The 14,275-nt window shown below is 56.2% G+C and overlaps 1 protein-coding gene across 1 annotated transcript in view; it reads right to left on the bottom strand.

Moving 5' to 3' along the window:
* Positions 1-14,275, bottom strand: part of ADAMTS17 (ADAM metallopeptidase with thrombospondin type 1 motif 17) — a 190,227-nt gene that overhangs the window by 38,187 nt on the left and 137,765 nt on the right. Inside the window, exons 15-17 of the mRNA XM_054561974.1 lie at positions 13,703-13,823; positions 8,282-8,362; positions 2,571-2,728 (exon numbers count right to left, since the gene is read on the bottom strand). Coding sequence (XP_054417949.1) covers positions 2,571-2,728; positions 8,282-8,362; positions 13,703-13,823 — 360 coding nt within the window. The remainder of the gene's footprint in view (positions 1-2,570; positions 2,729-8,281; positions 8,363-13,702; positions 13,824-14,275) is intronic.

Raw genomic sequence — 14,275 nt, 5'->3', positions numbered from 1 at the left:
CGATGCTGATGGGGAATTTGGGGATGAGCAAGTTTGTGGGTTCCAGCGGCACATCCCACGGAGAGAAAAGCATCCCTTTCCCCAACCTCACTCATGAAGCTGCTCCTGCCGGCAAGGAAGACACAAATAGACTGCTTTTACCTAAAAGGGCATCTTCTGAGCAAGGAGGGTTGTTCTACGTCTTTGAAAATGAACATTATCGCTGTGCGTAAGGCAGGTTAGAAGGCAAACACAGCCTACCACGGGGGAACCTTCAAAGTGCAAGGAGACAGGAGCCTTCCCCATGTAAAGCGGCAAGGAGGATGAGGAGCCCGCAGGCGGCCGAGGCCTGGCTCGGGGCTTACAGCTGCGGGGCCAAGGTGGGGAGCTGCCACCTTGCAGCGTGGGGACAGTGGGGTCTGCCACCCCGGTGAGTGAGCCGACGGAGCAGCCCCCACCTTGCCTGGTGATGTGTGTGACAAGTGCTACGAGGCCAGAGATGCTCTCCTGGCTTGACCTGTATGCAAATGGTGCAAATGAAGGGTGCAGAGCAAGCCCCTGTGTGGAAGCCTGGCTGTGAGGGACGGGTCCTCAGGCTCGGCTTCGAATGGGTGGGTCATCCTGGGACTAAGCAGCCAGCAAGTCCACTTCCAGGCCGGGAGGCCCGGGAGAAGGGCCCGCAGGAGCCAACGGCGCAGGGTGCACCTGCCTCGACGTGGGGAAGGCCAGGTGGGAAGTGACAGGGGCAGGAGCCGTCTTCCCTCCCGGGGGTCTCCCCGCCCTCCGGGGGCTTGAGTGGGGGGCAGGGGACAGGGGGCGCGCTGAGCGCCGCCCGAAGTGCAGAAACACCCACTTCTCCGAGAAACAGACTTGCAGCAATGCATTTGGAAATAGGCCTCCAGTTTTGTTTTGTTTAAAAAAAAAACCTCCTTAAAAGAGATCTTTATTATCTCAGTATGGGAATAAGACTGGTGAATGGAGAATCCCTATGAAACCCATTTCACGCGGTGCTGCAGCCGTGGAGAATCTGTGTGCATCTGCACGGCTGGTTTCCGACGCAAGTCCCCGTGCCTCCCTGGGTGCGCTGGGCCTTGCAGAGCGCCGCGCGCCGCCCAGTCTGGGGACCATGACTTCTGTTTACAGCCTGAGGGGTGCCTCTCCTTTCTCAGTGTAAAACCTTGAAGTAACAATTATATTTCAAGACAGAAAAACAACTGACATTAAAGAGGGCAGGGACTCGGCCCGGTGCAGCGGCAGCTTCCTCTGAGTTTTGTTTACCAGGGTCCTGCAGACCCTGTGCCTGCTTTAATGGGCTGGCGATCTGCTTGGTGCGTGAGGGCTTCTAGAAAAGATGGGAAATAGACCTGTCTTGGCGTCTGCTAGAGAAAGCGAATGCAGGGGCTACCCGGCGACGTCTTGGTATGGGTCTCCTCTTGTCCTTTGCTTCCTCTGTTAGCCCCTCTGCATATACCGCTTTTAAATCAGGAGCAGAGAGCTGGCTCTAGTGACTGACCAGGACACAGTCCCATCACAGAGACATGGCTTGGGTACAGGTCCTTGGGTCCTGGGAACCACCTTGCAAGGCTCTACCTGCGGATTAGGTGGGCTGTGGGCTGCAAGGACTGACTTCCAGTTTATGTCGTGCATGGAAGCCGCCTGGCTTTGTCCCCATCGCGGGTGACGCTGCATTGGGTGGCCCTGAGAGGTGGCCAGGGGATCCTCTGGGTGTCACCAAACCTCCAATGGCTGCAGGTTGCCAGGGGCCACAAATCAATGGGGGAAAGGACTTCCAGGCAGAGACTGAGGACAAACTGTGCTTTCATCAGAGATGCGCGAGCTGCTGCAAAGCTGGTTCTTCGGAGGGAGACCTGGGACCCCTCGCTGTGAGCTCTCAGAGATCGGCGGGAGGACGCCCGGACCCTGAGGAGCACACGGCAGCATGCCTCTCCCCGGAGATCGGCGCTATTCTTAAAGAGATGCACAGGCTGACGTGTCCGTGGCCGGCCCGGGTCCTCCCTGTCAGTCAGGCCGGGCGCCCAGGCCTCACCTGCCTACACAGGTTTCTCGAGACCACCCGGCGTGTAAGTATTTCCCTAGAACCTGGTTCTCCCTCCCAGCCCCCGAATGCCTGCTGCAGGCTGAGTCTGGAAACTCTGAGTGATGTGGGTCTGGAAGGAAACGGAGTCAACAGCTCATTTCCAACAGGTAATTTCCAACGCGAAGAGACGCGCTGTGGGGGCGGATCTGTGCCGTCTGATATGCCAACACGGCCTCCGAGTGGGGCTCGTCTCCTCACGAGGCCCAGTCTCCCCGGCTGCCACGTGGCCAGGCGGTTCCTCCCTGGAGGTGGTGCCTGATGAGAGCAGACTGGAGCCCTGCCAGGGTGGAGCCCGGGCGAGGCTGCGAGCCGCCAAGGGATGAGAGACGGAGAGATCAGGGGAGAGGCTTGGGCTGCAGGTGGCCCGTTCAACCCCCAGAAACCAGGCGCCTCTTCCCGCCACCCGAGGCCCCAGAGGAGAAGTCACCAGGGAAGGGTGGGGACCCCTCAAAGCTCCCGGCCTCAAGACAAACGCAAAAGCACAGCAAGTTACCATCAAGTGCAGCGGTATTTTGGTTGGTCCCTTGGCAGAAATCTTCTCCCACAGGCCCCTGCGCACGTAGCGCACGGTCGTGCCTGCGATCTGGAACTCGCCGGGCAGCTCTATCTTCCAGTCGCTGTTGATGGACCTCTTGCTGGAGTCCTTGAGAGCTAGAGAGAAAACGCAATACCACGGCATCAAGAGGACACAGTTTGTCTTGCAGGGAATCTGGGGGCGCTGAGTCGGGGTCAGAGGCCTCCCTCTCCTTGGGGGGACAAGAAGGGGGAGAAGGTGAGCTTTCTGGGTACTGAGAGCAGAAGCCCGAATGACTTAAGACCCAAAGGACCCAAGGACAGCTGCTGTGAACCCATCTCAGCCGCCTGGCTCCAATATCAACCCCCAGCGAGGGTCCAGGGAGGGAGGGGCAGCGGGTCTAGTCCCTTTCACTGAACTTAGAGAGCTCTCTGCCCTACGAACGAATTCTATTTTAGTGGGTCCAAGGCTACCAAACGGGTTTTGTGGTTTTAGCAAAAGTCATGGATTCGTTTTACAGTTACCTCCCGGGGGCTTCTATTTAAGGAAGTGGCCTAACTCCAATATCTCTTATGGATTCGAGATGCCTACGTTAATCAACTGGATGTTCCTTCAAGAAATAAGGGTTATTCTCAAGAAGTAAAAGTTGCCATTTATAAAATCAGTCACAGGGATGTGAAGTACAGCACAGAGGGTCAATAATATTGTAATAACCATGTGTCAGGTGGGCGCTAGACTGATCGGGGGGGGGGGGGTCACTTTGTAAGGTACATAAAGGTCCCATTGCTGTGTTGTACACCTGAAACTAATAGAATGTTGAATGCCGACTGTACTTGGAAAATAAGGTAATTTTTTAAAAAAGAAATAAGCATTAGTCTATTAAATATTAGAGTCTGGGAAACCCACAGATGCGGTGGGCCCAGTGTGGCGGAGGCTCCCACACACCAGCTCCATGGGCCTCACATTTGCACATTGTCCGCTTACTGTGCTTTCAACAAACCGTGTCGGAAGAGACAGAATCAATGTGATGCTGACTGGCCATAAGCAAAAATTGGGTTTTCCATGCAGGCCATAGTTCCTTTTATCTGAGTGCTCACCAGTGGGTTTTTGGAGGTCTCCTTAGTTACCTTCCAGGGGCAGGTCTGCAGGGGGCGTTGGGGGCACCATGGAGGAGTGAGTGTGGCCGGGAAGAAGGCGGGGGAAGTGAGAGAGGCAGGCTGTGGCCAGCCGGCTATCCCAGAACAAGGCCAGACAGTGGAGCGCTGGTGACGAGCTCTCCAGGGGCGGAAGCCTAGATTTATGACATTCCCCCGAGTTCCGACGGCGCCCGGCTTTGCTTCGAGGTCCTGGTCTGGAGCTGCTGGGTTGCTGAAATCCCGCGCTGGGGGGAAGGTGTGCAGCGGGGAGAAGCTCTCGTGGCCTCAGAATGAATATGCTTCGCGCGTCCAGGCCCTGCTTCTGGCCACGTCCACAGAGGCTGCAAGCTTCCAGGCTCTGCCAACGCAGCTCTGTCAACTGCCCCTCGGCCCCCCATCTGAGGGCCGGCGCCCCTTTCTCAGGATCGTTTGATTGCACTGACAATCCTTCATACATTTTGCAGGGGGAAGAAACTCCGGAGTCAGTTAAAAGCCCAGCGGCTCTAAGAAGCATGGTGATTGCTTCAAGCCAAGGACTTTGGTGAGAGTATTTACTCGGCAAGATCCAAACTCTGCAGGCTGCAGTGGCCCAGGCCGAGAAATCAGAACTCCCCGCTGAAGTCGGAATTAATGCCTGACGGTCCTTCAAGAGGGCGTGCCTTCAGCCTCAGAGATTTCGCGGACACATCAAGATCGTGCTTCGCAGTGGACACAAAGATTCAGCGGGGAGTCCAGTGAGAAACCCCCCTGTGGGGCCACGTCAGCCCCAGACAGCGAGAATGCGCATCACCTCCAGGTCGGCTCACCCCCGGGCGAGTGCGGTGAGGAACGGGCTTCGGGCCCATCGCGGGCCACGGGTCCTCCCAAGGCCCCGCCTTTCCAGGGCCCTCTCCACGCCACTGAGCTCTTTTCCTAGAGAATGCCCTCCACATTAAACCAGTTTGGGCCCCCCAAGTTCCCATCCCTCTCAATCTGGGCACCAGTGGGCACACGCAACTTCCCTTCGCAAGCACTCTGAGATTAGTGTGTATGTGCAAGGGCGATTTGCAGGCCTAGAAAGGCAACGGGGACGAGTAAGAGAATGACAAGCGCTTGACTGAGCAGGCCGACTGTGGGTTAAGAGCAAAGGGGATCCCGGGGGAACTCGATTCCATCTGCGACGCCTGAAGCTCTGACGGGCTGGGGAGGACACCTTCACCTTCTGGCTCTGCCTGGGTCAGAGGCCGGATGTTCCCCACTACGGTCTGAAACGTAGCAGTGCTTGCTTCTGTGTAGCATGCCTAGGAGCCGTGAGAAGGCTCTCAATGGCGAGTGAGGCTTCCCCAGAGACGAGGGTGGGTACCTGCTGTCCCTTGTCCTGGCGACGACGGCAGACAAACCTCCTCAGTGGGCCCGGAACGTGAGGGCCCATGACCAGCGTGTTTCCATCCCGGGCTTTTTGTTCTCCCTGTGGATATTACACGTTATCCCTGGACTTCCGGGCACGGCAGGGGAAGACTGTGAGCCATCCTGGGGAGCAAGGCAGGGGCTCCCCGCGATGGGGGCGCACACTCCGCGTGAGAGCTGGTCGGAGGCCACGCGGGAGGGCCGACCCGTCCGCCGAGCCTCCCCCCGCACGGCGCTGCGCAGAAGCGGGCCCTTTTTGTCTCCCCATCTCGTATTCCACTGGAAGACCTGACCCACACTCAACCCGCCTGGCGCCGCGCCCGCTCCTTCATTTCCCCTCGGAGCCCTGCCAGCTCGGTCCCTAGCTGGGGAGGCGAACTGCAGAGGCATTTCCTGTTCCAGGTGGTTTCGAGCAGAAAGCCAGGCGGTGTGGGCTGGAGGTAGGTGGGGTGAAATTCTTCAGGAACTGCTCCCGGCAAATGGGAGCGTAACTCAAAAGCACCCGGCCCTGCGTGGAAACGAGGCTTGCTGGAACTAACTGGAGACACTTGACAAGCGTGGACCGCCTCCGGGTTTGCCCTGGTGCGACACACCAGGCCCTGAAGGACTGGGACTGCGACTAGCGAGTAAGACAAGGGGACCCAGGCAGGCTCCTCCCCCCGCCATGGAAGCCCTGTGCTTCTGGGAAGCTGAGAAGTCGTCCTGAGGCATTGGACCACCTCCTCCATGGACAGGCGTGCCCCTCCACAGTCCGTACAGGAAGCAGTAGCAACAGGCAGGTCGAACACGTGTTCTCAGATGAAAGACTGTCCCCGTCTGTGCATCTCTGGCTACGACGGAGCACGTCAGAGCGAGTCTGGGAGGTTCCATGAATTACAGCCGACCCAGATGAGACGAGGGGCTTGGGGGCGCTACCGAACCCCGGGAGTCCCAGCTCCCCCTTGGAAAAATAGGCACAGCAGTACATGTTGGGGAACTGGAGTCAGGTGTGCAAAGCAGAGCCGGCAGGGCTCAGTGACTGCAAGCGACTGTCATCAGCGTGAGCGCCTGTGTGGCCCTCAGGCTCCTGGACCGTCGGCACAGACAGCTCCCCTGGGCAGCAGCCGCGCTCTGGTTCTCCGTTGGCCCCAACGTGGGTTCCAGCTGAAAAGCTCATTTCATGTCGGAGTTACAAGTTGAGCAGTCGAAGGACTCCGACAGCCTTCTGTCCTTCTTGCGCTGCCACAGAGAGGTGGAGGTCATGCTCCCCTTTTGCCAGACACCCGGGGCTGGGGTCAGGGGAGGAACGTGCTGGGGAGTCTCCGAAGCCAGGACTGGAAGCCCAGGGACTAACTTGCAGGGGCGCCTGCTGGTGCTTTAGGGGAGAGCCGAGGAGCCAGTAGCTCCTGGGATACTGGGGTTATGATTTTTTTTTTTAAGAATAAGATAAGGGTCCGAGGGAATGCCAGCCTCCCTTGGAGGCCCACTGTCTCTGGGGAGCAGAAGCATCATTTGCAGGTCGGGGCGGGCCAATCAGCCAGCTGAAAAAGGTGACTTTCGGGGGTGACGCGAGGGGACAGGGCTTCCGAAGCCAATGCTGGCAAAGCGGACCAATTTCCTTAGGTGGGCAGGAGGGGAGGGGGCGGGCTCTCTGAGAGAGTGCGAAGGCCGTCGCTTGTTTTAGAAACCATACACAGACATTGTTCTATTTGTAGAGGGACAGCTGGGACAGCTGCTGAGGACGCGGGCTAGACGGGCATGATGTCCACACCAGGGAGGCAGGCAAAGCCGCGGGGCTGACGCAGACCCGTGTGGACGCGCTGGCCTCGGGGAGGCGGAGTGGGCGGCCGCTGCGAGGGCTGCGGCGGAGGGGGCCGCGCCGCTGGGACACAGTGGGGACACTCAGAGGACTGTTTCCTGGTGAGCCCGGGGGCGGTCACCTAGAAACAGGAGCTCCTGTCCCCACTCCGGCCTTTCCCCAGGGCAGGTATGTGAGGGTCATTATCTCAGAGTTTCCACGTGGCTCTCAGCCCTTAGCTGATAGGATGGCAGTGGACACTGTAGACTTGCCCAGCAGAGGACTGATCTGTGTCTGTCTCGTTAGGGACTTTCTCAGCCGGACACCGTCTCGGAGACTCAGGGCATTTTGTGTAGCCTACGAAGGCAGGAATGGGGACAAAGGAGGAATTCTTAAAAGATCAGTGATAAAAGCATTTCGTGAGTCCCCATTTTGGCCCAAGTAATTTCATTCTTCAGTATGAAGCCAGAGAGAGATCCTGTCTTACCTCTTTTAAGAAAAAAACCTCCGAGAGCACCTTGGAACAAAGACTTAGAGGTAAGAATATGAGGAAGCTCAAGAGAGGGTTACCTGGGTAGGCCACCAGCCACTGCCAGTTTGAAATCTAACCCAGGACAGGACCACAGGGGTAAGGCTCGGGGGGAGGACGCGGGTCACACCACGTCCATCCTGGGGAGCTAAGCGCACAGGCAGCAGCAGCGAGAACACACACGTCAACGTGGTGCTCACGCGCCAGGACGGCTTTTTCAGGGGCCGATGTGCATGCTGGGAGTTGACCTTCGGACGCGCTCAGAGGCTCTAATTGGCTAAGAAGGGGTTCAAATGAACAAGTCCTCTTAGGCTCTATGCATGGCTCTGGAATGGAAGCCAATTCCTCTACAGAGAAACTTCAGGGTCGGAAGTGAATGGAGGTGAACATTAGGAATGCAGGGTACACGGTGCTTAGTGAAAATCGGTGCTCTTTGGGTTTCCATTAGATGTAGGGCTGTTGCCCTTTCTCCCGCTAAGGAGTCCTCCCCCTGAGCCACTAACAGCCTACAGGTGCCCCCTGCGGGTTGGGAGGTGCGCCCGAGCGGGCCAGGCGCAGGTCGCTCTGAGCTCTCCTGGCGTTGCTTTGGGGGCTGTACGCTGCTCCAAGCCCTCACAGGCACCTTCCTGTCCAAAGCTGGTGGTTCCTGCCCTTCATGCTCCCCCTCCTTGGGGGTGACTACACCCTGTCCAAATATGACAGCACCCGCTGGCCCACTCTGATTCCTCATATCATCGCACCTACGACATGAACCTAAAAGAAATGGCCCAGGAGAATGACACTGAGCCAAACAGCCGGCCTGATCGTCCACATCAGTGCTTAAGGCGTACGTGTGGGGCAGTCAAAGTCATTTTTGCGTTACCCAGAAAGCTGTGGGCAGGTTTGTCCTCTACCACGCGGATCCTCCGAGCTCCAGCGGGAATGATCGCCGCTTCGATATAACCTGTAATAACAAAAAACACAGTTGAACCCCAACTGGCCCCATCTCCCACCGAAGTCCCCTCTCCCTCATCTCCCGGTAGTGGTTTCAGAGTCTGTGCGCCGGCACAGCTATGACAGGTCAAGGGTCAACTCACAGGAATGCTCTTGTATGGGGGCCAGAATCTCCTGGCTGCCGAAATTCCATAGAGCGCCGTTTCCATGACTTAGGTATTGAACTGTATCCCCGCCCCTCTACAAATTCATTTGCAGAAGTCCTAACCCCCAGTCCTCAGAATGTGACCTTATTCGGAAATAGGGTCACCGCAGATGTAACTGGTTAAGGCCATATTGGAATAAGATGGGCCCCTCATCCAGTAGGCCAGCTGTCCTTATAAAACGGGGGAGTCCAGACACAGCACACAGGGGACAACACCACGGGAACACGAAGCAGAGATCGGGATGACGCATCTCCAAGCCGAGGAGCACCAAAGGCAGCCAGCAAAGCACCAGAAGCCGGGAGAGAGGCCTGGGGCAGACCCTTCAGAGGGAACCGACCCTGCCGACACCCTGACCTCCGTCTCCCCCAAGAGACAGTGTCTGTGGTTTACCCAGTTGGTGGTACCGCAGCCCCGCACACTGAGACGGCCGGAAGTCTGTGTGAGCAACACCTCCAGGGGAGTCTGGGGTTCACTCTGGACATACTCATCTATTGGAGGTTCCTTTTCAATGTCCCTGAGTCCCCGTGGGATGACAGCAGGAGCTCAGAGACCAGCCTTCTGACAAGACCACTGCCCCGCGCATGTGCCGTTTCCGGCCTCCACGGCGCCTTGGGCATTTCTGTCCCTGCGCGTATTTTGCGTCACCAGGCTGCAGAATCTGAGCTAAGAGAGGTATCCACCAAGGTCCAGATTAGCTAATTTTCCATGCTCCTCATCAAGGTGCAGTTGCAACCAACACATGGTTGCCACTCCTGTTTTTAAGCTGAACTTTGGCACATGGAACAACACTGGAAAGCCACTGGTTTCCTCTCTGTTCTCACGCACCCTTAGGCGCAGAGGTTGACAAGTGGCGTACAGCTCGGGGCAGATGCAAGACTCGGGTTCGGCTCATCCGCACTTGACCTTGGAGTAACGGGACGGGGCATCATGGCTGTGCATGGGCTCTGCCAGCCTTTCTCTGTAAGGCGAGCTTCTCCAATCATGATATGGAGGGAACCAATGACAGAGGAAGCCCCTGATGTGAAAGACAGGTCCTCGGTCGCCATGTCTAACTCACTGCCCTCTTTCCTGCGGCCCCTATTCGGACTGGGAGCCCAAAGGCCACCCCAAGGCTGGTGCAAAGAGCAACTGGGAAGGGAAAGAGTCCCACCACCAAGTCCAAAAGCGCTTTGTCATCCCTCAGACCAGATGTCCCCAGGGCAGAAACCAGACGCCACCATGTTGACTGGGCATGAGCTGTAACTGAACAGAAGAATTATGCTAAGAATTCATGAGATAGAGTCAAGATTTGGGTGAGGTAATGAGACTCGATCTTTGGAATAACATTCCACTCTAGTCTCTGCCATTACACAGGAGAAATCCAGTGAGAGGGATACCATTTGGTTTCAAGAGGAAGCAGAGCTAAGTCCGACGCCTTCGCCATGGCTCTAGCGGAGCATGCCATTTTTGCCTTCAAAACCAGTCGTTAGAACAACCTTCAAAGTGACGTTGATCTTAAACTGGTCCCCACTCTTCTGAACTCGGACACTACCAAGCTAGGAGCACATTTTCCTGTGAAAGGATTTTTGTTTGAATTTCCCAGGAAGACTTGCTTTGAGGTGATCTGGGGGCCACGTTTTTCCCTGGTGTTTTCAGTAGCCTTAACTATGTTTGGAAGCAAACCATTTTGCTGGTAAGGTGCCATGACAGAACTCTGGTAAAACCCTGGCTATGGCAACTGAGGCTGGACTTTCCCCCCAGGTTGTATAAAAAAAAAATACATATGTAGGGGTGTGTGTGTGTGTGTGTGTGTGTGTATAAAAATCAAAGATCTTTTTCATATTAAGTCAGAAAATCTTTGGGGAGGTTTTTGTATAAGTTTGTATCTTTGCCCTTTCACCAAAGGTCTTTATGAGAATATTATTGTCTTTGTTTTCCCCAAAGGTTGTCTGGGTCTAATTAGAGAGCTCACTGCTTGGGATGCCCGTGAGGATGGGCTAATACTGCTCTTGTCCAGCCTCTCAGAAGGTAAGGTCGGTGCCAATGGGCCAAAGCCAGGCCGTGACCTTGAGCTTCAGCATGAAAACCAGGAGGGTGTTACAAGTGCCCTCTGCCCTTCGGAAAAGCCAGCCTGGTAACCTGGGAACCGCCTGATGCAGGGAAGTGCCATCTACGGCTAAAGTCCCTGGCACGTCCCACATCTCCTGGCAAAGTGCCAGGTATGGCTGAGGAGGACAAGGGCGTGGCCCTGGCACGGTGACATGTTTCCGCCAGGGCTCCCATCAGGGCGCTCCTCTTGATCTTTTACAGCTTTAAAAATGGTTTTATTCTCTAGTTTTTCTTTTCGGCAATCGGTCCTCAACCTCAATTCTATGCAGGCAATAAATGGCCCTCGTGTTCACACGTGGCTCCACGCGGCCCGGCTCATCCCCCCGATCTGCCCAGGAAACGCTCAGGCGCGTGAGCAAGGCGAGGCCCCACACCAGGCGTTCCACCGCTGCGACCACACGTGACATCCACACATCTTACATGAGAAGCACTTGGGAACAGCCTTTGCCATCACACATGTGGACACCTTGGTACAGAGATTATTCTTGACTGAGGAAAAGAAACAACATTGCAATTGGTTTACATGCACATTTCAGGAGCTGGTAATGCGGTTCTTAATCACGGTGAAGTAAAGTGTCATTTCATGTCATCGTCCTCATAATGGTCCATCTCCCCAAGGGACCCTCATACCTGGCATGTTGCAGGAGCTCTAAAGGCAACTAGAACACATATGTGACATACAGATCTATCTACATTCAAATGGGCTGGGACTTGCCACCTTCCCTTCTAAGAAGAGACTGTTCAAGAAGGTTCTCTTCAAGAACAAAACACAAAGGGGCGCAGAACTCCTGGGTCACCGTGCTGAGTTCCCGGTGGGGACCTCAATCCAGGTCTGTCCTGGGTGTCTGTGGACACCGGTCACCTTTCTAGTGCTAGAGATAATAATGTGAAAGTGACAATTTAATGGATGACGTGAACGCATCATATCAAGAATTTTAAGATGCTAAATTCAAAACACTAAGCTGTTTCCACTCAACCAGAGGCTTGAGCAGCGTGATAGCTGCTTTAAGTCATTTCCTCCCGTGGACGAGGGGCCAAGGAGCTTACCTGCTCAAAGTCGGGAGGCACCGGGCCGGACGGTAATAATAAATAACCCACGCTCAGGACGCACGTCCCCAGGCGCTGCCCCGGGCCCTCTCAAGGACAATAGAGGATGGCATCCTGGAGGCGTGGCCACTGTCCCCGTCTGGGCCTGCTCAAGTATTGAGGTAAAAGGACCCAGAAGAGTTCAGGCCAGGGTCAGGATTTCACAGAACTGGGCAAAAGGCCTGCGTTTGAGTGCTTTTTATCTTGCTGGGATGGTATTTCTCTTTGATATTCGCCCTTCAGGGCGATAAGACAGCCCTCCTTTGGAGCTGGGCAGAGATGAAAGCGGCACTCCTAGCTGGGCTGGCCGGCCCCTCCTGGGGCCCCTAGATGTTACAAGGCCCCGGGGGCTTGACGATGTTACAAGGCCCCGGGGGCTTGACGCCCCTTCTGGGCCGGGTTCTTCCTTCAGCCTGAAATATCCTGCCCGCGCCCCCACTGACAGTCCATCTCTGTGTGTTAGGGCTCAGGGGAGCCCAAAACCCCCGCTGAGCGGCCTCTGCCTCACACATGGACTCCGGCTGTTCGCTGGGCAGTGCCCTTCCTGGACTGGGACCAACGCAGGGACAGCAGAGTGTTAACTCTGCGTACCGCATGCTTCTAACGTAGTCGTGCTGGTTACTGGAAGAAGAGACACGGGGGGCGGGGGGCATGTGCCAATCTCTCTGCGCATGTGCAGGGAAGAGCGTCACACCACGGTGACCACGTGGTGTTTGGCAGGGGTTCATGCACGGGGTTCATGCACGTGGCAGGGAATACCACTCCCACCTTTAAGACACAGAATCACCTCTGACGCATGAGCTTGGGCTCACAGACCCCAAACGTGAGCATTTGGAACATAACAGCTTTCGATGTTAAAACAAAGGTGTGACATTTGGCAGCTGCTGAGGGTGACAGCTTTTACAGGCGAGGGGGGCCAGTGTGGGCTTATGGTTCTCTGAAGGTCTGCCAAGGCTTTCGTGCCCCAGAAGCTAGGAGAAAGCACACGGGGCCGCAAGCCAGGGTGGGGACGGCCATGCCCAGGAGACCGGGAGGGGTGGGTCTGCCTGTGCCAGGATTAGACACACCGACTGGACGAGATGCTGGAAAAGGGGACGATCTTTCAGCCCCACTCTGGGTTCTCCCATAAGGTCGCTGCTCTGTCGCAAACAGCGGAGGTCTGCAAAGGTGCGTGGTGGACCCACATGGCGCCCTGGGAGCCGGCGTGGGATGACGGTGCCCCGCGGGCCGTCCACGGAATGGAGCCGCTGCAGCCAGTCTTGTGCATCGGAGCTCAGGCCGATGTGCAATGTCAGGGAAGGGTTCCTGTGTCTCTTTTTAAAATACATTTTTAGGTCATTGGGAAGCCCTTACTGATAGCAGAGGTCTCGTTCCTAACTGCCCCGGCTGGCACGGCTGTAGAGGGCAAGGTCAAAGTCTCACACTGGGGCCCAAAGAGAACATCACATCGGAGGAGTGAGAACAAGGAGCTGAAACCACGAGCGTTCAGAGCAGCATTGCCCAGGACTTCCCGTGACAGTGACAATGTCCTCTCTGCACTCGCCAACGTGGGGGCCACCAGCTACAGGTGGCAAGGGCCCGTGCGTGGCGGCTCCTGGGGCTGCGGGCTTCGCTTTTAAAGTCTGTTTAATTTTAATTCATTTTAATGAAAATCTGAAGGGACTCAGCGGCCAAGGGGCTACGAGGTCAGAAGGGGCCGCTGCGACATCACCTTAATGGTCGCCAGGAGCTGCAGGGCAGGCATGGCTTCGCCCATAAGCGCCTGGATCATGGTGGGTACAGAGCCCTTCTCTGCCTTTCAGGAATCAGGAGACTGAGGCTCCAGGTCACCCTATGGTCAACCAGCCCTTATACAGGAAGTGCAGAGAAGGCACACGACCAGGGGTCTTTGGGACAAAGGAGAAAGGAAACCACAGGACACACCGCTTGTCCTGTGGCTACGGCAGGCAGCCGTGGGGCCTTGTGCTCACCTGTCCCCCGAGAGTGGCTGAAGTCGCCCTTTACCACGCGGCAAGTCTTGCCGTCCCCGCTGCAGACCCCACACCGGTCCTCCTTGGCCGCTGATCCGATGATGCCATCGCAGCCGATTTTCTAAATGACCAGAGAGCCGGGTTATTCCATGTTTAAGGCTCAAAGGGGCTTTGAACAAGGACGTCCCAAAGGGCCCACTTCTCCTCATAGGAGACCCGGGCAGGCCCGGGGCTGGGGGCCCATGATGCGTTCAGAGGCCCAAGAAAATACATGAATGTATTTTAAAAACAAAAGAAGAAAAAAATGATCAGAATCCAGCGTGTGTTATGTTTGTCATTATACCCACATAGTGGTCAAATACATTCTTTAGTATTTGTTATACAGAAGGTGGGTCTGGGAAGGCAAAAGCGCCCCCAGAAGCCACACTGAGGCCTGACACACCAGCCCTTCTGGAGGCACCCAAGGCAGAGGTCACGGGCAGAGAACAGGCGCACCCACTCACCACCCGGGGCGGCCACCATCTCACAAAATTCCGTAATACGTGTTCAGCAAACGCGTAACAGCGATGCCCT

The sequence above is a fragment of the Pteronotus mesoamericanus genome, unplaced genomic scaffold, assembly GCF_021234165.1.
Source record: "Pteronotus mesoamericanus isolate MK-2021 breed Mesoamerican mustached bat unplaced genomic scaffold, CSHL_Meso_final scaffold_582, whole genome shotgun sequence".
In the NCBI taxonomy this organism is placed as follows: Eukaryota; Metazoa; Chordata; class Mammalia; order Chiroptera; family Mormoopidae; genus Pteronotus; species Pteronotus mesoamericanus.
Note: the sequence above shows the minus strand (reverse complement) of the source record. Positions and strands in the feature narration are given on the sequence as shown.